This window comes from Petaurus breviceps, unplaced genomic scaffold (genome assembly GCF_028583685.1).
Source record: "Petaurus breviceps papuanus isolate PSGF00001 unplaced genomic scaffold, PetGlider_PUasm1.0 208, whole genome shotgun sequence".
Classification (NCBI taxonomy): Eukaryota; Metazoa; Chordata; class Mammalia; order Diprotodontia; family Petauridae; genus Petaurus; species Petaurus breviceps.
In genome coordinates, this window is record NW_027185852.1 from 32,342,880 (window position 1) to 32,370,795 (window position 27,916).

The window sequence follows — 27,916 nt, forward strand, 5'->3', positions numbered from 1 at the left end:
TTTTCTTGACCTGTTATTTCTGCTTAGTTTAGTAAGCAGTGAGGGGAATCTCTTTTGAAAAGCATGATACTACATACATATTTGCACATTGTTATTTGTGGTAGTCTAAGCCCAAGATGATGAGGACTTGCCCCAGGATAGTATCAGTGGCAGAGAAGAGAAGGGGGTGAATATGAGAGATGTTGCTAAGGTAAATTGACTTGACTTGGCAGCAGATTGGATACGGGGGGTAAGAGATCCTGCAGAATTAAGTATGATAGCTAGGTTGTGAGCCTGAGTCACTAGGAAGGAGAATGATGCCTTCAACAGTAATAGGGGCATTAGGAAAAGGAAAGAGGTAGGGAGAAAGACAGTGTGTTTATTTTTGGACATCTTGACTTTAAAATGAGTATGGTACCTTCAGTTTAAGATGCCCGTTAGGCATTGGATATGTGAGGAGGTCTCCTGGACTGGAGTTTGGGAGAGAAGTGAGGGTTGAACCATTAGATCTGAGAGTTATTAGCAGAGAGATGATAATTGAATCCGAATGAGCTGAAGAGATTCTCAGGTGAGATGGTATTAAGAGAAAAGACTGAAGGGCCTAGGACAAAGCCCTGGGGGTACTTAACTTTTGCAGACATGATCTGGATGGAGATCCAGGGGAGGAGACTGAGAAAAAAGTTGTCCCACAGGCAGGAGGAGAACCAGGAGAGAGCAGTGTCATGAAAACTTAGAAAGAAGAGAATGTCAAGAAGGGGGTGATTGACAATGTCTAAGGCTACAGAGAGGTCAAGAAGGATGAGGACTGAGAAAAGGCTGTTGGATTTGGCAACTGAGAGATCAGATCATTGGTGACTTTGGAGAAGGCTGTTGCAGTTGAATAATGCTGGGGGGCATCACCTGTAAATAGTGTCTTTTGAGGAGGGAGAGACACTTAACATTGACGTGGGTCAGGAGAGGTAATGATAACCTGAACTGAGATTTGAAGTAAGCTATATGTATATTCTAAGAGGCTGATTCAGAGAGGGAGTTGTCTTCCTAACCACACAGGCCTCTGTACTTCTTTTGCAATTGGAGGCTATTCTGTGATTTTCTTTCTTCCTTTTGTCCATCTCTCCTCCACACCACAGGAGGTATTCTGGAATGAGGGTCCTTGGAGTGGAGCTAAACTGGGAGGGAGCTGAATGTGAAGCAGGGACAATGCCAAGTGGCCATGCCTGGCCAGAAGGGATTGTGGGAGATCTTGAGGGGGCAGAATCCTGAGGTTACAGCTTGCAGCTGAGTCAGTTTAGAATTGAAAAGACCAAGGGTTTATACCTTAGCTGCGTATAGATTTTGTGGCTTTGGGAAAATATTTCTGGGCCCCAATTTCCTCATAAAATATAATATTCTTTATAAAGTAAGGGAGTTAGTTTTAATTACCTTTAAGGCCTCTTCCTGCTTTAAATCCATGATTCTCTTTTATCAGACTCTAGAAACAGGGTTGATGTGAGCATCAGTGGGGAAGATGAAACAGGGAGGGGAGGGCCTTTGGTGTGGTGAGAGAAGGATTGCTTATTCTGTGGGGATGAGAAGTGCATAAGGACCTCATGGAAGAAGGAGCATTAAGAGAGGTGGAAACCAAAGGAAGGAGTGGCTTCAGCGTTCAATGCTTCCAAGCTGTTTAGGAGGGCTGAGTTAAGGTAGCTATAGGTTATTGTGAGCCTTGAGAAAGTTTTAGTAGAATAATGATTACAGAAGTTTAAAGGGAGTGGTAAGTGAGGTTTAGATAGTTTTAGAAGAATTTGGATAAAGGAAAATAGTACTAGAGAGGAAGGAGGGAAATGAAAGGAAAAGGCATTTATGTAGCACCTACTGTGTGCCACGCAACGTGCTAAGTGTTTTATGAATATTTTCCATTTGATGCTCACAGCAATCCTAGTAAGAGGGTGCTACTGCCCCCCAGTTTTATAGTTGAGGCGACTGAGGCAGATGGAGAGGAAGTGAGTTGCCCAAGGTCACAGAACTAGAGAGTGTCAGGCCACACTGGCACTAGGGTCTTTCTGACTCCAGGCCTAGCACTCTGTGCCATCTTGCTCCTCTGTGTGCTGGGTTTGGAGTCAGGAAGTCCTGAGTTCAGGTGCTGATTCAGACAGGGTCTGCTTCTGTCCTTTCCCTCTCTCAGTTTCCTCATCTGTGAAAAGGCAGGGTTGGACTCATTGGCTTCTAAGGACTTTTCCAGTTCTAAATTCTGATCCTCTTCCTCTTGGTAGCCTTTGAACATTGGGTATACCTGAGCTTGTCTGTAGTGGATGGGAAAGAACAATAAACCATGAGGGAGGGTGTGAAGATATTTAAGAGAGAGAAGCAGTTATCCCATAAGCAAAGCTCTGTAAGAGGTAAGAGTAGAGGAGATTATGGATGTAGGTGGAAGCATTAGATCTAGAAGAATTCTTAATCTTTAATGTGATCTGAAGGAAGGAGAAAGGGAAAATGGCAAATGTGCCAGTGAGGAAGCTCTTATCAGATGTCTCTGGTCTCCTCTGGGAAATAAGAGGCTAAGTGATCTGTTTTGGGGTTTATTTGGGTTTTTTGGGGGGGTAAGTCATCTGTTCTGAGTGTGGAAGATTTGTGTGTATTGGGAGTCTGAGTGCAAGCAAAGCAGTTGAGAATAAGCACAGAATGAGATGGGGAGTCATTGAGAACAGCAGAGAGGACCCGAATAAGGCTATGTACCTGAAGCAGATTTGTCAGGACTTCAGTGAGTTCGGTTTTATGGAATTCTTCAGCAATATCCAGCAGATGAATGAGTAGGCATTGCCCAGGGATGGAGATGAACTGGTCAGCAACTTTAGAAGGTTAGGAGTCAAAGGAGCCAACTATTTAACATTTTAAAATATCAAAATCACCTAATGTGAGGTCAGAACTAGGAATGGAAACAGAGTCAGGGACCTAGACTGGGAAAACTAAAGATGTCTTGAGATACTCAAGTCACAGAGAGGTAGGAGAAGAGCTATAATGGGAAGTAGAGGTGTGCTTAGAGAGGAGAATCTCGAAATACAGAATATTAAAGACAGTGTAGTTTTTATGAGATGGCGAAGCCAGTGTTTGCCAGAAGTGGTAGGAGGAAAGTAGGTTAGAAGTTGAGGTTGAAAATTTGTATGGTCAGGGTTTTAGGAAGGCCTTCATCAGGAATGAATGAATCGATGAATGAATGGAAAGCTGTTTATTAAGTGCCAATGTGTCATATATTCTGCCTGGTTCTGGAGATACAAATGGAAAATTGAGACAGTTATAAAACCAAAGGGGTCAATAAAAACTTTTATAAAAACCCTAAGAATTCTTGCTTTCAAGGAGCTCATCTCCTAATTGGAGAAGACAATGCATAAAGAAGGATTTAGCTGTAGGAAGGATGAAAGGCTTTCATCCTTAGGGGTGTTGTCAGGGTAGATGGTAATATCCGGTGGCCTTCCTGTAGGGAGTGGGCTAGAAGAAGGGAAAGGGGTTGGTCCTATGAGCCTCTGGGATTTTCTTCTAAGTGGGTAGAGATAGAGGGAGGGGCATCAGGGTCAAGTTAGGAGAGGCCATTGGCAAGACAGTTTGAGAAGAAGGGTTCCCTGTGACTAAAAGGGGGTTGGAAAGGTTCCATCAGCACCTGTTCATGCTGGACTCTCCAATCTGTCAGTATTCATTCTGTTATTAGGCAATGAGGTGGTACAGTGGCAAGAAAACCCCGGGCCTGGAGTCAGTAAGACCTTATTTCAATTATAGCCTCAGACACTTAATAGTAGTAGGACCCTGGGCAAGTAACTTGGCCTCTGCGTGCCTCAGTTTCCTCATATGTAAAATATTGATAATAATAGCACCTACCCCCCCCCAGGTTTGTTAGGATCAAATGAGATAATATTTATATAGCACATAGTACAGTGCCTGGCACAGAGTGTAGGTGTTAGGCTATTATTGTTATGAGTTGTCTTAATAATAAGGAAATCTTTAAAGATCCAGATTCTGGAATATGTTCCATATCAATTGATTATAGTGGGAGAGAAATGAGTTGTATATTATTTCTTTGTTAGAAAACATGTAAGCTATATAATTGATAACATTCATTGAGTGCTTAATCTGAATAGCTTACTGTGCCGGGGAGAGGTATGAGCTGACTGCCTTCAAAGAGTTTATTATTGGAGTGCATTGTCTGCCTTTGACACTGATTTCCGCCTCTGTCTGTTCCATTCTTCCTCCTCTTATTCCTTCTCTTCCTCTTTCCCCACCTCTCCTCAGCTCTGAAGAGCAAGTCTCCAGGCCAGGTAGCACAGTGGTTGTGAACGCCCTAGGGTGAGGAGAGTGAGGGTCATGGGACTGGGGAGCAGAGCTGTTAAGGTAGCTCTCCTTGGGGTGCTCAGAGGCATGCTCTAAATGCCATACTAGAACCTGGGATGAGAAGGGCTGCTTAGCTCATGTTCCTTCTGCCTCTGCGACCTAGACCAGGGAACCATGAAACCAAGGCTGGTGCTTCTTGAGGAAGCACCAATTTGCCATTTAAATGATGTTAGAGTTCATTTCTCATTTTACAGATGAGAAAACTGGAGTCTAGAGGAACAGCTTGGCTAAAGTCACTCAGGTAGTAGTGAGTGACTCAGCCAGGATGTGAGCCTGCATCTTCAGACCCAGGATCCAGTATTCTGTCTACCACGATGAGCCGCCTCTCAGCCGGCTCGGGAGTCGGTCAGGGTAGATCAGAAGCATCATACCTGTGGCTCCACATTGTTTGGAGAAGCACAAGAAGTTTACAAGGAAATACACTGACTACGTTAAATTTGTATTTTCTCAAAGACAATGTGTAATGATATTTATGTATGTATATGTGTGTGTGTATATATATGTACACACATGTGTGTTTACAGTGTATGTTTCCTCCCCATTAGACCACTTCCATTCTTATCCCAAATATGTTCATTTTATCTGTGTAGAAGTTTTTCAGATTCAAGTAATCTTTTATCTTTTTTTTTAATTGCCTCTGATTCTTGTTTGGATAAGAATACATCTCTTTCCCAGAGCTATGAGAGGTATAGGATCTGTTTCTTCTAACTTTTTTTTAATAGTATAATATTTAATATTATCAAATAAGGAGTTTTTTTTCATAGATGATTTCTGTTTTTCACTTTACCAAACACTGGGTTATTGTCTTATCTGTTCCTTTGGTCTGCTTTTAGCCAACACCAATTGGTGTTGATGACTGCTGCTCTGTAACATTGAGTGAGGGCTAGAAGTGCTATTCCCCATTCGTTTCTACTTCTTTTCACGATTGCCCTTAAAATTTTAGATATTTTGTTTTGCAAATGAATTTTGTTATTATTTTATCAAGTTCTATAAAGTGAAAGTGTTCCCTTGGTAATTTGATTGGTATAACATTAAAAATATAAATTAATTTTGGTGGTTTTGTCATTTTTATTATATTGACACAGCTTAGCTATAAACACTGAATATTCCTTCAGCTGTTTCAAGGACATGAGGTGGCACAGTGGATACAATAATGGGACTGGAGTCAGGAAGATCTGAGTTCAAATCCAGCCTTTGATAATAGCTATCGACACTGGGCAAGTCATTTAACTCCTGTCTGTCTCAGTTTCCTCATGTGCGAAATTGGGATAATAATAGGACCTACTTCTGAGGGTTGTTGTGAAGATCAAATATAAAATATTTGTACAGTGCTAATCATAGTGCTTGGCCCATGCTGGGTGTTATAATAATGCTAGCTATTATTTTTAGTTATTTAAGTTAATCTTTATTTCTTTAAGGAACACTTTGTAATTGTCTCTAAGTCTTTTGTGTTGCCTTAATGGATTGACCCTCAGATTCTTTGTGCATTTTATTGTTATTCGGAATGAGATTTCCCTTTTTATTATTGCTTCTTGTTTTTTGTTATTATTATATAGAAATGCTGATGATTTTTGAGGATTCATTTTTTAACCTATAACTTTGCTGAAAGTATTATCTTAATTAGTATCTTTGCCAATTCCCTAGGATTTTCCAAGTAAACTGTTGTATCATCAGCAGAAAGGGACAATTTTATCTCCTCTTTACCATTCTATATGTGGCTTTAACTTCTTTTTCTTGTCTTTGCTCTTGTTAGCATTTTGAGAACCATGTCAAATAATAGTAAGGACAGTGGGCATCCTAGCTTCACTCGTTTTTATTAGAAAAAATTCTAGTATATCCCCATTGCCTATGATGCTTGCTTTTGGTTTTAGATAGATGCTTTTATGATATTAAAAAAAGGTCTTTCTAGTCCTGTACTTTGTAGGATTTTTAATGTTTGTATTGTACTTGTCAAAGGCTTTTCCTCATCTGTTGGGCTAATGTGGTTTCCGATGTCTTGGTTTTTAATATGATTAATTATGTTGATTGTTTTCCTAGTGTTAAACTCTGATTGTATTCCTTGTGTAAATTCCCCTAGAAGGTAATGAATGATTTCTTAGATAAATTACTGTAGACCCTTTGACCAGATTTTGTTTAAAATATTTGACTCATATTCATTAGTAATATAGGCCATTAGTTTTCTTGTTTCATCTTTTCCTGGTTTGGTAATTAGGACTATATGTCTCTCATAAAAAAATTCTGGTAGGGTTTTTTTTCCTCAATTTTTGTGGATAATCTCTTAAGTATATGTATTAATTGTTCTTTAAAAGCTTGATAGGAAATTCCTGTGAATCCAAATAGATCAAGACTTTTTTTCCTTAATAGTTCCTTTACAGCTGAATCTATTTCCTTTTTTGAGATTGGGTTAAGTAAGATCTTTATCTGGACTTCTGATAGTTTAGATAAGTTTAGACATTTATTAGTCTTTTCAAAGAGCCAGTTTTTAGTTTTATTTATCACTATTTTTTTGTTTCCAATTTATTTTCCTCTAATTTCTGATATCTCCTCATTTGTGTTTACTTTTAGGTTTGATTATTTGTTAACTTTCTAATTTTTTAAAATACATTTTTAGTTCATTGATCTTTTCTTTTTCTGTTTTGTTCTTGTATGTTTGTAAGAAATGATTTTTTTTTCAGGACTGCTTTAGCCACATTCTGGAAATTTTGATATGTTGTTTCCTCATTATCATTATAATTTTCTTTTTTTTTTTTTAAAGCAATTGGGGTTAAGTAACTTGCTCAAGATTACACGGCCAGTTATTTCCGGGTGTGGTGCTAAGTATTGGAGCCCAGATTCAATCCCAGGTCATCCCGACTCTGGGGCCGGTGCTCTTACTTGCTATACTACCTGGCTGCCCTTTTCTAAAATTTTTTTTTTAATTTTTTGCTTTTTGGAGGGCAATTGGTGTTAAGTGACTTGCCCAGGGTCACATGGCTAGCTTTTGTGTTAAGTGTCTGAGGCTGGATCCGAATCCAGGTCCTCCTGACTCCAGGGCCGGATCATTTCCTTTTACATAGTTTATTAATCATTTCTGTGATTTGTTCTTTGACCCACTCATTTTGGGGGATTTTATTGTTGAGTCTCCATTTGGGTCTATTATCTTTTGTTTGTAGTCCCAGAACCAGTTACTCTTTTTATTGTGTCTATAAAGGTTGTGTTAACTTTTTTTTTTTCCATTTTTCATTTGTTTGCAATATCTCTTTACCCTAATACATGGATTTTGTATTAGGGTAAATTTTAGGGTAAACATTTTTGTAAAAGTTCCATGTGGTATACAAAAATAGTTACATGCTTTTTCTGCCCTATTTAGAAGAGGCCATAAGTCTTTTAACTCTAGTTTCTCCAGCAATTTATTCAGTTCCATATATTACCTTTTGTTTATCTTTCTATTAGATTTATTCAAAACTGAAAGAGCGTTATTGAATTCTCCTGTCACTATTGTATAATTCTTATTGTCTTCTTGTGGTTCAGATGATGTTTCCTTTATGCATTCAAATGCTAAGGCATTTGGAACATATACTTTTTTTTTAATTAAGATTTTTTTTTTGTTTATGGTTCCTTTCAGCATATTGTAGTTTCCTTATTTATCCCTTTTTTTTTTGAATGTTTGTTTTTGCTTTGTCAGATAGCATGATTGCAACTCCTACTTTTTTGGATTCACTTGATGCATAGTAGACTTTTTTTCCCTCAGTTGTATTTCTTGTATGTCTTTGTTTTTTAAATGTATTTCTTGTACACCGTAGATTGTAGTTTTATTTTCTTATCCAGTCTGTCACTCTTGTTTTATTGGGTTGTTCCATCCATTCACATTTGATGTTATAAAAGTTAGATTTATATTTTCCTCTGTTTCTCATTTTTTTTACAAGTAATATTTTTTCTTCCCTCTTCTGTTGTAAATACAGTATGTTACTTTACCTTAGTATTTTTTTTTAAGGTGGCTCTGTTCCCACTGTCTTTCTTCAGCTTACTAGCATCCCTTCCTCTTATTTGTGATGTCTGTGACATTATAATAACCAAACTTGGATCCCCAAAAAAGATGAGAAAATATACCTCCCTTTCTTCTTTTTTGTTTATTCTGTAAGCTTAAACACCAAAACAAAAAATTTTTTTCTAATAGAACACAGAAAGATTTATACCATTTGCTTTTTTTTAATGTTCAGCATTTGTTTCCTTAAGTTTTAAATTTTCTCCCCCTCCCTCCCCGCAACCTCCCTAAGATGGCATGCAGGCTGATAGAGACTCTACATATACATTCTTTTTAAACATATTTTAATATTAGTCATGTTGTATAGAAGAATTAGAACAAATGGGAGGAACCATGAAAAAGAAAAAAAACAAAACAAAGAAAATAGTCTCCTTTGCTCTGCGTTCAGACTCCATAGTTCTTTCTCTGAATGTGGATGGCATTTTCCATCATGAGTCCATTGGAGTTGTTTTAGGATCTTGCATTGCTGAGAAGGGCTAAGTCTGTCAAACTCAGTCGTCGACACCGTGGCTGTTACTGTGTACAATGTTCTCCTGGTTCTGCTCACTTTACTCAACATCAGTTCATATAAGTCTTTTCAGGTTTTTCTGAACTCTGCCTATTCATCATTTCTTACAGCACAATAGTATTCCATTTGATTTTTTCAAAAAAGTATAAAATAAATTCTACACATTACTTTCAAAGCTTCCTCCTTTGCTGTGCATCATCCTGAATTTCCTTCTACTTTCTTATGCACATTTAAAAAATTATTAAAATGGCACTTTTTTGAGGGGGGTTATCATTATTAGTAACAGTCTCCCACGTACCCCCTTCTAACTATTGTCTCTCAATTAAAAACTGAAAGAAAGGAGGGAAAAACTTCGTAATATAAATAAGCATAGTCAAGTACCTTTTAATCAGTCTCTTCTGTATTACTACCAACAACAATAAATCTTAAGCATTTATGTAACTCTCTAAGTTTTGCATAGTATTTTACAAATATTATCTCATTTGATCCTCAAAATGACAGTTAGGCAAATGCTATTATTATACCCATTTTATAAGATTAGTAAATTGAGGCAGACAGATATTTGGAGATTTGCCAGGGTCACACAGGTAGTGAGTATCTGAGGCTGGATTTGAACTGAGTTTTTCCTGACTCCACTCCCAGAATGTCTTTCTTCAAAATTAATTTTCTTTAGTGTCCTTTGAAAACATTAAGATTCTCATGAAAAATGTGTTTCTTCTTCCCATTAAAATGATGGCATTATTGCATCATATAACTTCTTCTAGTTGCTCAAATAAATTTACCTTTATAAAATTCTCTTGACTCCTGTGTTCTTATTTCCAAGTTCTCCTCATCTCTGGTCTTCATCAGAAAAGCTTCAAGTTCCTCTGTATCACTAAAGGTCCATTTTTTTTTCCTTTTAAGATTATTATACTCAGCTTTCTAGGGGCTGTCTTTGTAAGTCTAAATTTTTTGTCTTTTAGAATATTGTATTCTAAGATCTTTTATGGTTTTTAGTATGCTTCCAAGTCCTGTTTGATCCTGACTATAGTTCTTACTGTACTTGAAGTACTTTCTAGATGCTTGCAGTATTTATTCTTTGATGGATTTTGAGCATAGTATTCTTCATATGCCTTCTCCTTTTAGGAGTTGATTGGTGGATTATTTCTGTGGGAGAGCAGTGTTGTAGTCATGGGACTATGGAGAGTAGCCATAAATGAGTGATTCCTAAATTTTAGTAGTTTGATTTCAGGTTTGGGGGTTTGGTTACGCCTATTTTCTGGATGCTTACAAAACCCTTTCAGCAATACTGTTGGAAGGTGTGATTTGGGTGGGTGAGTTTATTTTAAGTCTGACTCTGTATAAAGTGAGTCATTACTGTTGCATGCCATGATTTTTGCCTTCAGAAGGTTTACAGTAAATAAAATAGGCTAAGCACCTAGTATACATATTGAGTTAAAGGCTAAGAACAAATATCATTACGTTCCAAAATGGATAATTTGTAAAGTAGGCAAGATTGTTTCTTCCGTATAAATTCATCTGCCTGTGTCCGTGCTCACCACTAGAAACAGACTTTTGTAAATTTTGCATAAAAAAGGTTTGGCTTCGTAGGTATTTTTATGTTCATCCTAAATTTCTAGATCCCATTAGACACACGTGAAGTTATAGACTTCTGTTTGCCAAATTCCGAGCCTGATACTGGCCATTTTTCAGTTCAGCTTACAAACATTTATTAAGGCTAAGTTCAAAGCTGCCTCAGGCCTCTGGGATAAAAAGACCGAAGGTGGGACTAGTACTGTTTACATTCTACTGGAAGATGCAGTGTGTAAGTAGAGTAGTAAATAGAAGATCTTTTGAAAAGGGAAATAACACTAAGAGGTGGGTAGGGGGAAGGATTAGGAAAAGCTTTCTTTAGAATTGGCCCTTGTCTTCAGCCGTTTCTTTGTGAGACCCCACACCAAATTAACCTTCCCAACAGAGCTTTTCTTTAGTTTGGATTTTTAAAAATATATATTTATTTATTTTTAGTTTTCAACATGAATTTTTTCTCCCCATCTTTCCCCTACCCCCCACCCCAAAATAGCAAGCCCACTGAAGACCCCTTCCCCCAATCCATTCTCCTCCATATCCTCCCCCATCATCCCCCTAAATTTCTAGTAGGGCAAGACAGACCTCTATACCCCAGTGCCTGTACATCTTATTTCCCAGTTGCATGTAAAAAATGCATTTTTTTTTAAACATTTGCTTTTAAAACTTTGAGTTCCAGATTTTTTTCCTTCCTCCCTCCTCACTCACCCCCACTGGGAAGACAAGCAATTCAGTATAGGTTGTATGTGTGCAATTACCCAAATCATTTCCATACTTGTCATATTGTGAAAGACCAATTATATTTCTCTCCATCCTATCCCATTCCCCACTTACTCCATTTTCTCCTTTGACCCTCTCCCTTTTCAAAAATGTTTGCTTCTTACTACCCTCTCCCCTAATCTGCCCTCCCTTTTATCATCCCCCCTCCTATCCCCTACCCCCCTATTTTCCTGTAGGGTAAGATACCCTATTGAGTGTGTATGTTATTCCCTCCTTAAGACAAATGCAATGAGAATAAGGTTGTCCCATTCCCTTTCACTTTCCTGTTCTTCCCTTCCATTGTAAGTTTTCTCTTGCCTCTTTTATATGAGATAATGTACCCTATCTCTTCCTTCTCCCAATAAATTCCTCTTTTACCTCTTAATTTTATTTTTTAGATATCATCCCTTCATATTCAACTCATCTTGTGCACTCTGCCTATGTATATGTGAACATACATATGCCTATACTCATATATATATTTTTATACACATACGCCCTCCTATACATACATATATATGTATGTATACATATATATATATATACACATATATTCCCTTCAATATCCTCATACTGAGAAAAGTCTTATGAGTTATAATTATTGTTTTTCCATGTAGGAATATAAATAATTTAACTTTAATAAGTTCATTATGATTTCTTTTTCCTGTTTAACTTCTCATGCTTCTCTTGCTTCTTGTGTTTGAAAATCAAATTTTCTGTTCAGCTCTGGTTTTTTCATGAAGAATGCTTGAAAATCCTCTATTTCATTGAATGACCATATTTTCCCCTGAAGCATTATACTCAGTTTTGCTAGGTAGGTAATTCTTGGTTTTAGCTCTAGCTCCTTTGACCTCCAGAATATCGTGTTCCAAGCCCTTTGATCCCTTAACGTAGAAGCTGCTAGGTCTTGTGTTATACTGATTATGTTTCCATAATACTCAAATTGTTTCTTCCTGACTGCTTGCAGTATTTTCTCCTTGACCTGGGAACTCTGGAATATGGCTATAATATTCCTGGGAGTTTTCTTTTGGGGATCTTTTTCAAGAGGCAAATGGTGAATTCTTTCAATTTCTGTTTTGCCCTCTGGTTCTAGAATATCATGGCAGTTTTTCCTTGAGAATTTCTTGCAAGATGGTGTCTAGGATCTTTTTTTGATCATGGCTTTCAGGTAGTCCAGTAATTTTAAAATTATCTCTCCTGGATCTATTTTCCAGGTCAGTGATTTTTCCAATGAGATATTTCACATTGTCTTCTATTTTTTCATTTGTTTGGATCTCTTTTATAGCATCTTGATTTCTCATAAAGTCATTAGCTTCCAATTGCTCCAGTCTAATTTTGAAGGAGTTATTCTCTTCAGTGAGTTTTTGAAATTCCTTTTCCATCTGGGAAATTTGGCTTTTTAAGGCATTCTTCTCCTCATTGGCTTTTTGGGCCTCTTTTGGCATTTGAATTAGTCTATTTTTTAAGGTGTTATTTTCTTCAGTGTATTTTTGGGTCTCCTTTAGCAGGCTGTTGACTCACTTTTCATGATTTTCTTGCATCATTCTCATTTCTCTTCCCAATTTTTCCTTCACTTCTCTTACCTGATTTTCAAAATCCTTTTTGAGCTTCTCCATGGCCTGTAACCAATTCATATTTTTCTTGGATCCTTTTGATGCAGGAATTCTGACTTTGCTATCTTCCTCTCACTCCATGTCTTGATCCTTTTTTATCCCCCAGAAAGGAATCTGTGGTTTGATTATGTTTCCTGGGCTTGCTCATCTTGCCAGTCATTTACTTGACTTTTGAGATCTTTGTCCCAGTAGAACTCTTCTTCCAGAGAGGAGAGGTTTGTCCCAAATCGCTGGGGTTTTTGCAGGTGCCGGAGCTATTAGTTGGGTTTTCTCTCTACAGACACCACAAGCTCTGGCTCACTGGTCACACACCCCAGGACCACCACTCAGGACCGTGATCCAAATCCAAGAAGGTTAAAGCAAGAGTGATTACCCTCTGAATGGTCACTTGATCCCCTTGCAATTTGCAAGCCAGGAGCTCCTAAAACAGCCAGGCAATGGCGGCTGTAGCCACTGCTTTTCTCCTACTTCTCACCCCGGGGTCAGGGGCCAGAATGTGCTCTTGGTCCCCCTGTTCCCACAAAGTTCCACACTAACCTTTTATTTTCTTTTTGGCATTTATGGGGTAGATAATTCTGGAAACCACCACAGCTGCTGGTGACTCTCTCTCCTGAAGTCTGCTCTGGCAGCCGCTGCTCAGGGCTGCCCTGGGGCCAGGAACCACATGGCTCACATGGCACTGTGCTCAGCTCCCAGCCCGGTATGATAGATCCTTCCTATAGGCCTGCCAGGCTTCTTTCAGCAAGAACTTTGTTTTTCTTTGTCTTTTTGTAGGTTCCATAGTTCTAAAGTTTGTTTAGAATAATTTTTTTACATGTTTTGAAAGTGATTGGAGGGGAGCCCACACCAAGTTTGTGCTTCTACTCCACCTAGTTTGGATTTTTAATGATAGCTTTTTTTTTTACCTTTTTGAGGGCAATTGGGGTTAAGTAACTTGCCCGAGGTTACAAGGCTAGTTTTTTTTTGTGTGGATGTTAAGTGTCTGAGGCCAGAAACAGAACTCGGGACCTCTTGACTCCAGGGCCGGCGCTTTATTCACTGCGCCACCTAGCCGCCCCAATCATAGCTTTTCAAAAGAGGTATTATTGATAGTTATCAAATATTTTTACATATTGTGTTAATTTCAAAGTGTTGAAGCTATTTCTCCCTGCTATTAGGCTTATGATGAAAATCACAGTGAAATTCACTTTTTTATAAAATCAGCTTTTGATATAGTATATAAATAGGTGCTGAGGAACTTTGATAAGGCAAGTATCATTAATGTACATTTTTGTTGATATATGATCAAATTTTAAACTAATTTTTTATTATATTTTAGACTGTTAGAGACGGACAGCAAGTCCTTAAGATCTGTAAATGGGTCAAGAAGAAACAGCGGCTCCTCTCTTGTATCAAGTTCATCTGCTTCTAGCAATCTCAGCCACCTTGAAGAAGATTCTTGGCTACTTTGGGGGAGAATTGTTAATGAATGGGAAGATGTTCGCAAAAAGAAAGAGAAACAAGTTAAGGTATTTTTGTCTCTCACTGCTCCATCAGCTTGATAGATAGTGTATTATCAATGGGGGCATTGGGGATACTAAGTATGAGGCAGCCCAGATTCAACAGCCAAGTGCCTGGGAGGTCCTGTAACCAGTCATAGGTATTCTAGAACAAACCTGTCCCTGCTCTGAGGGAGCTTGTGCTTTATTAGGGAAAATACTGCAGGTACCCAAGCAAGGTACTGGATGGACATGCATAACAATTGGGGAATCACAAAAGACCTCTGCCAGTTTGACTATAACGGTGAGTCTAATAGGGAGCAGATGGACTAAGTGTGGAAATATGGGCTGGAGCTGGATGAGGGAGGGCTTCCGATATCAAGGCCCTTGAGGGAATAGGGAGTAATTGGTCATTTGGCATGAATCATATATAGATTACAAACTGGAATGGATCTTAAGAGTCATCTAATTCAATCTCATTTTGCAGTTGAGGAAACAGAGGCCTAGGGAGATTTGCCCATGGTTACACAATAGAAGCAGGATTCAAACTCATGTCTTCTGCCTTAAGACCTAGCACTCTTTGTGTGGTACTATGCAACATTGTTTGTATAATGCGGAATGATTTAGACTAGTTTACTTTGCCAAGTTTAGTTGTAATTTGGAGGTGTGACTTTTTTCCTGAATTCTGTTTGAAGAGTGGTGTCAAATGTAGTTAATTAACCGTGTAGTAATAGATGTATGGTTATAGAAGAAAACCTTAAGAATTCATCTAGTTCATTCTTAGTCAACAAACATACAGCACCTACCATGTGTCAGGCATCATACTAAGAGCTGGTGATACAAAGGAAGGCACAATAGTCCTTGTTCTCAGAGAACTTACAGTCTAGCAGGGGAAATCATATGAAGACAACTGCTGAGATTATATCTCTTCTGTTTGGGGAACTGCAGAAGGAGGTCAGTTTTGACCCTTTTGATAATTATTAGTTTGAAGAGGAAGCTTCATGCATAGATGAAAATATAGTCTATTTGATGATTATATAGTAATACTTAAAGTTTTCTGTAGATGTACAGGTTTAAATATTCATTTTTTCAGCAGAAATTTTTTTCTCTTCATCTGTGCCCAGTAAGTTTTGATTTGTGAATATCATAAAGATGAAATCTGCTGTAGAAAATCATCTGGGAACACTTGGCTTTTTTCCTTCTCATGTTGTTCTCAAGGATACTCTGCTAGATACATATAGATGTTAGAAAGCAGGCATATGGGTTGCTGGTTACTGGTGTCTTTTCTGTTGACTCAGAAAATAATATTGATCTGTTCTCTCTTCTGTGCTATTAGAATCTTACCTCTCTGAAATATCTTGAAAACTTGAACCTTAAATTCTTTAAAAATTGTGTTATCTCGAGAACAAATTTCTTTTGTATTCATTTGGTTAGATACAATCATTCTTCCAGGCTTCTTTTTCAAATACCATTCCTGCTTCTTCACAATGTTGATCAAGTCATTGAGTCCAAGTGTGGTGGTTCTCCTATCTCTACCACAAACAATAGATGACTGTCAGAGTAAAAGTAGATCTGGACTGTTTCATCTAACTGCTTATTGTTCTCTGGGTTTCATTTATAAATAATCTTAGGCTTAGCTAACCGCAGACCTGTTCTCAATGGTCTTTTGAAATTTTGGGAGGGGATGCTGAAGGCAGCCTTCATCTTCCCCGATGGAGTGTCTTGCAGACATGCTTGTTTTTTAGATCGGTGCTGCTCTTTGCTCGGGCATAGCCTTCTTGCTAGGTAAAAAGACAAACGCTGTTTCCACCTTGTTGATCCAGTAGTAACTTCTCTACATTAGTTAAGTTTTGTGGAATTTGTGATAGTCGGTATACTTAACTTTTTACATTTTTCAGAGCTACCAGATTATTTTAACAGATTGGTTTGAAGCTAGATTGCATCTAGGATACAGGTGGAGGAAACAGGTAATGAGCATAACCTGGCAACAAATTGGATCTGGGGATTGAAAGAGAGGAATCAAGGGTGCCTTCAAGTTAGTAAGCCTAGTGGTATATGATTTGGGGGTGGGGAATAATAAATTCCATTGTGGACATACTGAGTTTGAGGAGCCCATGGAACATACAGGAGAAAATGTTCAACATACAGTTGTCGGTACAAGACTGTTCAGGAGAGTGATTAGTGCTAGATGTATAAATTTGGCAATTTGTATAGACATGCCATTTGAACCCGTGATAGTAGTTGAGCATCCCAGTAGATAGCAGGAAGAGAAGAGAAGAGTGCTCATGGTACTTCAATCTTCAGAGAAACTCGTATAAAGGGACAGGAGATCGATGCTGTGAGCTGCAAAGGAGGCTTGGAAAAGCAGTCGTGTAGGATGAGACTCGGTGGGGGGGCAGTGACAAAGCTGAGAGAGAAGCTAATATCTGGGAAGATGAGGTACATTAACAGCATCAGCAACAGAGCGCTCAAAGAGATGAAGTCTGAGGGACAAGTCGTGGATCTTAGCAGTCAGGAGGGCATTGGAAACCTTGGAGAGCAGTTTCACTGAGTGGGAAGCATGGGCCATGGGACATGGGGGCAGGGAGGACAGATGATTCTGTGAGGTGGGCAGTGAAAGGGAGGAGAGCTTGAGTGTGTCTGACAGCAGTGTCGAGTGACAGAAGGCAGCTAGGAAAGAGGAGACTGGGAGAGAGTGAAGATGAGAGAGGAGGATCATCAGTGGTGTGAGCTCCTAGAGAACCATGGAAAGGAAGGGATCAGAAGGCCTTGGTTATGGAGAAGGGCTATTTCTTTTGAAGAGGGAAGGGAGAATGAAGATGTAGGTGTAGAGAATTGTAGTAGATGTATAGAAGTTGCATAGAGGAAGGAGATGGCTGTGGCTTTTTCACAGTATGAGACCAGGACACCTGTTGGCATAAAGATGGCAGGGAGGCAGTTGGGACTGGATGTAGAGGAGAGGGTTGAAACATGGTAAAGGGAGTGGGATCGCCAGTCAGTCAGGAGAGAACACAGGTTTTCCATATAGCCCAGGTGAAACTAAATGAAAGGTCTCCATGTACTTAGCCAGTGATGGGGCCCCCTCCTTAGTGTTAAACATCCCAGAAGGTGGCTGGTGAATCACGTGTGGTCCAGGGTCAGGGATTGTAGAGTCCACGTAGAGCGAATCTGACTCACTGAATATGAGGCCAGGGCAGGTTAAAGAGTGTGAGAATAGAGGGAGATGCAAAGACTTGAGGCTGTGGTTGGAAAGGAGAGAGAAATAACAGAAGCAAGTATGATAGAGATTCATGGAATAATCCTCAAGGGGGAGCACAGTATGCAGGTGGCTGTAGTCCCCTGTGGCTCAGGAAACTAGGTCTACAGTGTTGAAGAGAGTGGCCATGGAGACAGTTTTCTGAAATTAGCGTAGCTGGGTAACCCTGGGCAAGTCGTGTGACCTTTGTTTGCCTCAGTTTCCTAATGTGGAAAAGGGGGATAATAATAACACCTACCTCTCAGGGGTTTTATGAGGGTTAAACAAGGTAACAATTGTAAGGCACTTAGTATAGTGCCTGTCACGTAAATGTTAGATACAAAGATAATGAAGATTTTAAAATGCCAAATTTCTCTTGGCATAAAAACAGAGAAAAGATGGTGAAAAACGAAGCTTAAGATGAAGTGAAGTTTGACAAATTAACAGGGTTTCCAGAGGGCAGGTGAAGAAATAGACTAGGGTTTGGATAAGATGGGACCAGAATACAGGGAAAGACCCAGGAGATTTTCAGCCCAGGAAATAGTGGCTCTGCATTGTTGAACAGAATGGAGTAGATGGTCCCGTGTCTGTTAGTCATGTGACTGGGGGAGTGTTCTTTGTTGAGCCCTTTACTGTCAGGGTCCTGTGATGATGGAGGGCAGTGTTGTGTTTTTTTGCTGTGCAAACATGACAAAATTAGTTGTTCTGTCACCCCAGGAACCAGAGAGAATCACACAGGGTGGTAAACATAATTACATTGTGTGTGTGTGTGTGTGTGTGTGTGTGTGTGTGTGTGTGTGTGAAAGAGAGAGAGAGTGATACAAACATGTTATTTTACTCTATCTCCACAACAACCTGATGAGGTAGGTTATCCTCATTTACACATGAGAAAACTGAGACTGAGAGAGGCTAAGTGACATGCTCAGGGTAAAACTACTATATCACCTGGCTATGGAAGGGGATCATTTATTCAGCCCTGGGCGTCAGGCCCTAGTGTCTGAGGCCCTGGTACTTTTGGACATTTATTCTGGTGTTGGAGACTCTGGTTAGTCCTTAAAAATCCATTAGGTGTTATGCCAGTGATGTGGGTAAGTGGAGGGTGAGCAGAGGGGAAAAGGGTGGGAGTCAGGTGGAGAAGACGTGGGACTCCAGAAGGTGAGGGATGCTAAGTTTTCAAGTATTAGTGCAATGTGGAGCCGACTGTGCTTGGGGAATACCCTCTCAATGGATGATGTCATATGAATGTTTTCTTTGTGGCTCAGTGGCTGGCTTCTTTGAACTGGGCAGAGGCTCTTAGACCTGGGGTCTCTGAACTTGTTCTTAGAGTATTTGATAACTGGATTTCAAAATGGTTTCTTTGGTGATCCCAGGAATGTAATTTTATCATGGAAAATGTTACTCTGATTAGGAGTCCAGAGCCTCCACTGGGCAGTCACCAGAGGGTCTGACAACAAGAAAAATTGAGAACCCCTGTCTTAGAACTGCAGTGTAAGAATTCCTTAGACTCTTACCTTTAGAAGGAACATTAGAACCATTACAATGAATTAAGCAGAACAGCTTACTACAGTGTCAGTTTATTCTTTGTAGCAGCATTAACTAAATTGGTGGCAATCCATGGACCACATCTGTTCCCATATGGCAGGATTAAAATCGCTTGTAAATTACAGGTTTGAATTTTTTCTCAGTGCCAAAGTACTTTGCTTTTCTAAGTAGACAATTTGAATGATTTTTTTTTTTTATGCTTTAGGAACTTGTTCGGAAAGGGATACCTCATCATTTCAGAGCAATTGTTTGGCAGCTTTTATGCAATGCTCAAAGTATGCCAATTAAGGATCAGTATTCTGAACTACTGAAAATGACCTCACCCTGTGAAAAACTTATCAGAAGGGACATTGCTAGAACATATCCTGAACATGACTTCTTTAAAGAAAAAGATAGTCTTGGACAGGAGGTTTTATTTAATGTAATGAAGGTAAGGTTGTTTATTAATTTTTTAAATGAAACATTTTTACAAAGCTCAAGTGTATAGCCATATACCATGAAATGTAGACCCCTTCACAAAAACCTGGGCTTTGGGTAATTAATTACTATTATAGCATGATTTTCTGCTTGCCTTTTGTTTTGGATTTTTAAATACTGATTCTTAATCTCACAAATTGTTCTTCTTGCTTTAATGTCTGACCTTAAAGTTCAGTAATGACATAATAATTGTTTCATACATAATTTGTTGGGGGTGAGGGATCTGTAGGTACTAGAAGGCAGTTTTTTTCCCTGGGCCAACTCTAAAGTTATGTAGTTTGTAAATGCCTGTTGCATAGAGATAACTCTTTACAGAACAGGCTGCTATCTCCCCTCCAAATGACTAAAACTTGGGCTAGCTGTTGACTTAGCCAGTGTCCCATCATTCAGATTTCTTCCCCCAGCATTGTCAGGATCAGTCAGAAGCTCAGTCTTAGTTTAGGCTCAGCTGTGAACCATCTACTCTGGCATTCTCCTTCATGCTTTCCCTGCCCAGAATTTCTTCCTCCTTTAGTAAACCTCAGTTGGACCACTGCTAACTGTAGATCCTTTTAAAACAGCTTCAGCCTTGCCAGCTCTTCACTTAAGTGCTTTGCTAATTCCTGCCTCTATCCGATAGAAATGATACTTTATTTCTAAGCTTTGTTGTATTGCCCAAGTCTGTACCACTGTCTCTCCTCTTTTAGCAGAAAACTTTCCACTGGGAATTGTCTAATGAAATTTCAAATCTATGAATCTTTGGTTGGGCTTGAAATAGGTAGGATGACATCTTTTTAATGATCAAGAAATTTTCCTTCCTTAATAAAAGGCTTAATACTTTATTCTTTTTAGGCCTCTAAAGAAACAGATTTTGCTTAACATTGCATTAAAGTATTTTGAATGCTTGTTTTCCAGGCGTATTCTTTAGTGGATCGTGAGGTTGGATATTGTCAGGGAAGTGCTTTTATAGTTGGGCTGCTGCTCATGCAGGTAAGTTGGTTCATTGTAGCAGGAATGAAATTCTGCGCCCATAGGATTTCATTTAACTCCAGGGAAGAATTACTTTGAGCTGCTTATATTCATCTTCTAATTCTAGGCAGCTAGGCACGGCAGTGGATGGAGCGCTAGACCTGGCATCAGGAAGGTCTTAGTTCACATTTGGCCTCAGACACTTGTTAGTGATGTGACCCTGGGAGAGCCACTTAAGCTCTGTCAGCCACAACTGCTTCATCTGTGAAATGAGGCTAATAAAAGCACCTGCCTCCCAGGCAGGTTCTTACAGGATAAAATTAGAGAATATTTCTGAAGTGCTTTACAGACCTTAAAGTGCTAGCTAACGTAGTAGTAGTAGCAGCTGCGCCCTCTGTGCTTGTTTGCAAAATGAAGGTTAGTGATATTTGCATTTCTTAATTTACCGAGTATTGTGAGAAAAGTATTCTGTAAATATTAAAATACTTTATAAATATGGGATGCTGTTGGTGTGTGTTTTCCAATTCTTGTGTAATTTCTTCTGAAAGATTTATTTTTTACATCATTTAAGGAATGTTTCAAATATAATTTATTACCAATAGCCTTAGTAAATTTGTATAATACATACACACACAAACACACACGTACACGCCATGTGTAACAGGTACTTTACATTGTCTTTTTTTTTAACATAGATGCCAGAAGAAGAAGCTTTCTGTGTGTTTGTTAAATTAATGCAAGATTATAGACTGCGTGAACTCTTTAAGCCAAGTATGGCAGAATTGGGCCTTTGCATGTACCAGTTTGAATGCATGATACAGGTAAAAAGTTCATTGTTAACATAATATATACATATTTGTAAAATCTAATTTCTTACAGAAAGACAAATAAATATTAACTTAATATGTAAAGTATTTTAAAGCAGAGGATGCAGTTATTTGTTCTAATGGTGTCTTATTAGGGACAGTTTTCTTTGTGCTGGCTATACATTAACATGGAAAATTGAAATGCTGCCCTTGATTTTTTTTTTCTTTTTGGAAGGGGGGAAGGCAGGGCAATTGGGGTTAAGTGATTTGCCCAAGGTCACACAACTAGTAAGTGTTAAGTGTCTTAGGTCAAATTTGAACTCAGGTCCACCTGACTCTAGGGCCCATGCTCTATTCACTGCGCCCCTTAGCTGCCCCTGTCCTTGTCTTTGAAAAACTCATCTGGTAATGCTTGGAATAGGTCAGAGGCCACCAGAGGGCATGAGCAATACTAATTGCCTCCTTAGGCCTCTCGCATCTAGAGCATGGAGGTTGTGCCAGTTATACCAGTTCCTATGATTGTGCTTTTATTTCCCTTTACTTTTCCACTGCAGGCTCTGCAAGCCCTTATGGTACTAATATTGACAATGAAGTGATGGTTATAATATCATGCTAGTGGCCATTCTGTTCTTCAACATGCATTTTTCTTATTTATTTATTTTTAGTTTTCAACATTCACTTTTATAAGATTTTGAGTTCCAAAGTTTCTCTCCCTCCCTTCATAACCCCCTCCCTAAGACAGCATACTATCTGATATAGGCTCTCTATATACAATTATATTAAGTATATTTACACATTAGTCATGTGAAAAAAGAATCAGAACAAAAGGTAAAAGCCATGAGAAAGAAAAAAACAAAAAAAAAAAAAAGAGAGAAAATAATATGCTTTGATCTGCATTCAGACTCCATGGTTCTTTTTCTAGATATGGAGAGCATTTTTTATCATGAGTCTTTTGGTACTGTCTTAGGGTCATTACACTGCAGAGAAGAGCTAAGTCTATCAAAGTTTGTCATCACACAGTGTTGTTCAGCATGCATTTTTAAATTGATGGATGACCCTGATATAATGTTGGTACTATCTAATGATAAGACTAATACATAAAGGAATTGATGAGCTTAAGAGTGAAAGTGATTTTTAGTGACTTGCAAAAAATCTAATTGAAAAGAAATACTTTATGTCAACAATTTACATATTACTTGCATTTCTTATTTTTAACAAGTATATGAAATAAGATTTTGTCATTCTTTATTCACTAATATTTTGAGCCTTTGACTTTGCATATGTAATAGCATATATATGCGATTAAAATATTCAATGGAAAAATAGATCTTCATGAGAAATACTAAGGAAGGTATAATAGTTATAAAATCATCTTCCTAGAGCTACCGTGTTTCCCTGATAATAAGACCTATTGAGATTGCTACTGTAGTGAAGGTGATCCCCTGCACTACACGCTACATTACGGTACCCTCTGTATGCACCCTCTTCTCCCCCCCCCCCCCCCGTGAAATGCACGCCACACTCCGAGCTGCATCCAATCAGAGCTGTAGCAGTGAGCACGTCATCCTGTTCTTTATTGAATTCATTATTGAATAAAGGTACATTTTTTTGTTCACATTTACCTGTTTATTAAAATTGCTGTCAATTTTCATTAAAATAAGCCCTCCCCTGAAAATAAGCCCTCTGGTGTTTTTCTGTCCAAAAAAAAATAGTAAGACAGTGTCTTATTATCGGGGAAACACGGTACTTACTGTAGGGGCTTTTCCTTGACGTGCTTAGAAAACCAGAATTGTAAATTCTTCCATCTTATCCTGGAGAAGCCTATACCATGTAGGAAAAAGGAGGTTGTATCTTCTGGAAAATGGCCACCAATGTTATATGTATTTTGGAGGGAAACCCTAAACCTGTGTGTGATCCATATCCATATCAGTAACTACAGCATTCTTTTTTTCTCATATGTTAACTCTTGTTTGTCCGTCTGAAACTCTGTTGATGTTACGCTTTTTCAGATTGTATAAAATTTCAGTATGTAATTACATAGTACATTACTAGAGTATTAATATTTTGGGTTGGTTGTGGATAAAAGAATTAGATAATGGAACATAGCATTTGCACCTGGGAAAATCTAATCTGGCATTTTCCTGATGTTACTTGTTTATATACTTTTTTCTTATAACTTTCATTGATTTTCAAACAATGATACATTTTAAGAGACTTTCTTATATTTTGTCCTTCCTCCAAGGAGCATCTGCCAGAACTCTTTGTACATTTTCAATCTCAGAGTTTCCATACATCTATGTATGCATCATCCTGGTTTCTGACCATCTTTCTTACAACTTTCCCACTACCAGTGGCAACAAGGATATTTGACATATTTATGTCTGAGGTAAGCTATTGGAAATCCTTCTTATTCCTCGAGTACTTAAGGTTTTTCATGGATTACTCTAAATCAGACTTTTAAATAGCTCTTTATGTAAATGACTGGTTGAATGAGAAGGTATTCTTCAATACTTTAAGGATTTATGACTTTATTATTCTGGAACCATCTTCCAAAAATGCAAATCACAGCCTTTCATAACTTTAGAAGATGATATTTCTCAGTTATTGTGACCAAAGCATCCATTACCTAACATCTAAACCTTTTGCTTCTAAGTCTCTCTAAATCTAGATAGGCAAGTTCTCCACCAACTACGGTGAAATTTCTCATTGGGCCATCAGAGCCTTTGTAGTTGGTAGCTGGTACCGAATAGTGCCTGTGCTTGACTGGCAAAGCATTCGAGAGCTCAGGGTTAACACCACATCACAATAATTCATCTAAGGAGAACTATAGTCAGTCAACAAGCACTTATTAAACGTACAAACAGAAAGAAAGAGCATCTCTGTCCTTAAGTTGCTCACATTTTAATGGTGAAACACAACACATAAAAGGAATCTGATAACTGGAGGACTGGGGAGGTGATGGCAATGTCAGTTCCAGGGTTTGAGTGAGTTTCCAGGATGATGACGTTTCTGGAGCATGGTAGAGAAAGTCCAGAGTTCAGCCTGGTGAGGAATGAGGATATGACTGGCCTGGGCACTTTCCTTAAGTGGAGGTAGTGAGAAGAGTTGTCAAGACTGCAGGGGCAGAGGGTAATTCCAGCATGAATTCCAGAGCTGGAATGGGCTTCCAGAAGGAGGAGGTTTCTGGGACATAGTAGACAAAGCCTAGTATGCAACCACTGTAGTGGAGGAAATAACGCACCTGGCCTGGTCATTATTTTTATGGACTAGTCAGTTTTTTGTAGGGACTTTCTAGGCTACAACAACACATTAGGGTACCCTATTATCAATTGTTAGTTCTCAGTTTGTTAGACCAGCTTTGCAGGGAAATTCACTGTTTGCATAATCATTTGTATTTAGGAAGTACACAGTGTAAAGTCCTATTTCTTTCTCATTGCCTGGAATGTTTTTTCACCCTACATACGTAAGTATATTAAAGCAAAGTATGTAATCATTTGAAGTGTTTTACAAAATGAACAATTTGGCATAAAGAAAAAGTTAGTATTTTACATTAGGATCTCAATCCTAACTCTCAGTCCCACTGTCCCTAAAAACGTTGATAGTGATACTTTGTTTTTATCACCTGCAAAATGCACCTGTTTATAGTGTTGAGATAAATATAACTAGCAACTAGGAATACTTTAGTCATTTCTATACTATCAAGAGTTTTTTTGGCTATTTTGGCTGTTGCCTCTCTGTGTTAGTATTAGATTGTGAGAAGAATGAGGTTTCCACCATCCCTCCTAAACATTTATTTTAAAAAAATTTTGTATTGATTTTTTTTTTACCATCACCATAGTTTGCATCTTCCTCCTTCTCCCCTTCCTGCTCCTCCCCCTGTCCAGAGAACCATCTTATATAATAAGTAGTATTTCTTGAAAGTCCCCTTCAAAGAAAAAAGAAAATGGTCCCCTCCAAAAGAAAAGAAAAAAACAGCATAACTGATCAGAATATCAAAAAAACCTGAGAGAGTATATGCTCTGTACAACACTTGTAGACATTCTGCCTCTGCAAAGGTGTGGAAGTATCTTCTCATCTCTCTTCTTTCAAGCCACACTTATTTATAATTTTGCAACATTTACTTTTGATTCTTTTTTCTATTTTTGGTTCTTTTTGTATACATTGTTGTAGTTACTGTGTATTGTTTTCTTGGCTCTGCTTTCTTTACTTTGCATCAGTTTATATGGATCTTTCTAGGCTTCTTTGTTTTTATCACACACATCATTTCTTACAGTTCAGTAATATTCCATTATATTCATGTATTGTAGTTTGTTTAGCATTCCCAGTCTATGGCCATCTTCTTTGTTTCCACTTCTTAGCTTTCACAAAAAGTGCTGCTATAAATATTTTCATGTCAGTGACTTCCTTGGAGTAGAATAGAATAATAGGATCTGTAGGTCAAAGGATATTTTAGTCACTTTATTTGCATAATTCAAAATTGCTGTCCCCTAATGCTGTCAGTGTGTAGGATGTGAGGCTAAAATTTCCAGTTATTTAATTTGCATTTCTCTCATTGTTAGTGATTTGTAACATTTTTTCATGTGGTTGTGAATATTTTTCAATTCTTCTTTTGGGAACTCTTTGTTCCCATGCTTTGACTATTCATCTATTGGAGAGCATTTACTTTTACTGCCTAATCAAATGTAGTTTGAAGTTCAACGGTAGATGACTGGTTAAAATGTTAGTAAGGCTTAGTGCTTGAATCAGATTTACTGGTTCTAGGACTGGCCCTGTTTTAGGCTATTGGGAAATTAACTGAAGCAAGAAATCTTTGAGAGCTTATCTAAAAGTAGTTAGACTATAAAATGCAAGCAATATAGTAGGAGGAAGAAAAGCACCACAACATCTGTTATAAAGACTATCTACTTTGAGTTCTCTAATAAAGGGTTTTTTGGGTTTCTTTTTGCTTTTGGAAGGCAATTGGGGTTAAGTGACTTGCCCAAGGTCACATGGCTACTTTTTGTGTTTTGTCTAAGGCTGTATTTGAACTCAGGTCCTCCTGACTCCAGGTCCGGTGTTCTATTCACTGTGCCACCTAGCCACCCCCTAATAAAGATTTTTCCCCATTTTTCAGCAATTGGGGAAAGGAAGAGTGTACTTCCTATAAAAAAACCTCAGTCAATCTCTCAAAAGTCCATGTCACAGTAGCAAGGATCAGGAGGAAACAGGCCATTCCATTTCATTTTAAACCTTCCTAGGAAAGCTTTTATTAAAAAAAAAAAAGATATGTGAACATAAAAGTTGATTTTTAAATATCTTCCCCCAAAACTTTTGAGATAAGCAGAGCAAGAGCAGACACTTGATTTATTACACTAACAGAAGAGCTGTTCCCATGTAATCTAATAAAATTTGACGCTATTTTAAGTCATATTTGTTTTTGTTAATGAAGATTGTGTGGCAATATAGAATTCTATAATTTTTCTCTTTCAGGGTTTAGAGATAGTGTTTCGGGTGGGATTAGCTGTTCTTCAGATGAATCAAGCAGAACTCATGCAACTTGACATGGAAGGAATGTTACAGGTGAGTCTGTGGGCTAATTTCCAATTCTAATGTCTTCAGATTTGGCAGCATCAATTAATAATAACTAGTACTAATTAGTTCTTATGGTTTACTCTTATTGCCTCTTAGCACTTTCAAAAGGTCATTCCGCATCAGTTTGACAGTGGTCCAGACAAATTAATTCAAGCATCTTATCAAGTCAAATACAATACAAAAAAGATGAAAAAGTAGGTATTGCATGCATCTCTTGCCTTTTTTTTTTAAGTGGGAAAAGTTTGGGACACTTTACATGTTATGTGTATGTTTCTGTTTTACTTTTCCCAATTTCTTTAGACAATATTATATCTTTAGTAAAGTTGATGCTGTTTGTTGCTGATATTTAAAGGTGCTTTTCTTCTCGATTATCTCCAATTTATTCTGTATGTAGCTTGTTTGTGTGTTGTCACTATGAGTTTCTGGAGAGCAGAGACTATCTTTTACCTTTTTTTAATATCCCCAGCACCAAGCATTAGACTCTTAATATATTTGCTCACTGACTGACTGACTAGAATCAGACTAGAGACAGGATTTTTAGTTCTTTTTACATTTTGTTTTGCCTGAATAGACTTTGTCTTGTTTTCCTTAAATAATCTCTTCAGTTCAAGAACAACAGGGATAAATTAATCACAGATTTTGACTTAAAGATAATCTAGGATTTTTAGCCAGTGTTTATTTTGTGATGAATTATGTGGAAATCCTTATCTTATTTCCTTGACTTTCTAAGTAAGACTGTATTTAAATTTGTACCAGAAACAAGTGTTAGAAACACAAACACAATTGATACCAAAATCTGGGTATCAAAAGAAATTTATTAAGGAGAAGTTCAGAGGAATTGAACACCCCTGGCCAGAAGTAGACTCCACCCTTCTTTGGGGAGGCGGGGGGGGGGGGGGGGGGCGGGGGAAAAAAAAAGTGATTAAAAATCCTAGAGGGGGGGGGGGAACCCCCTCCAGAGAAGATATTTTTTTTTCTTTTTTTGGTGTCTCATTTTTTAACTTCTCTACTTATAAATTTTTTTTTTTTCCCCATCACTAACATCATCTCT

The 27,916-nt window shown here is 38.1% G+C and overlaps 1 protein-coding gene across 8 annotated transcripts in view; it reads left to right on the forward strand.

Annotated features, from left to right (window-relative positions):
• LOC138165446 (ecotropic viral integration site 5 protein homolog) overlaps positions 1-27,916 on the forward strand; it is a 219,209-nt gene that overhangs the window by 86,614 nt on the left and 104,679 nt on the right. For all 8 annotated transcript variants that reach the window (XM_069093818.1, XM_069093820.1, XM_069093821.1 and 5 more), the window contains 7 exons: positions 14,127-14,316; positions 19,269-19,493; positions 20,435-20,509; positions 21,184-21,309; positions 23,537-23,680; positions 26,764-26,853; positions 26,962-27,059. In XM_069093818.1, the coding sequence (XP_068949919.1) occupies positions 14,127-14,316; positions 19,269-19,493; positions 20,435-20,509; positions 21,184-21,309; positions 23,537-23,680; positions 26,764-26,853; positions 26,962-27,059 (948 nt within the window). The remainder of the gene's footprint in view (positions 1-14,126; positions 14,317-19,268; positions 19,494-20,434; positions 20,510-21,183; positions 21,310-23,536; positions 23,681-26,763; positions 26,854-26,961; positions 27,060-27,916) is intronic.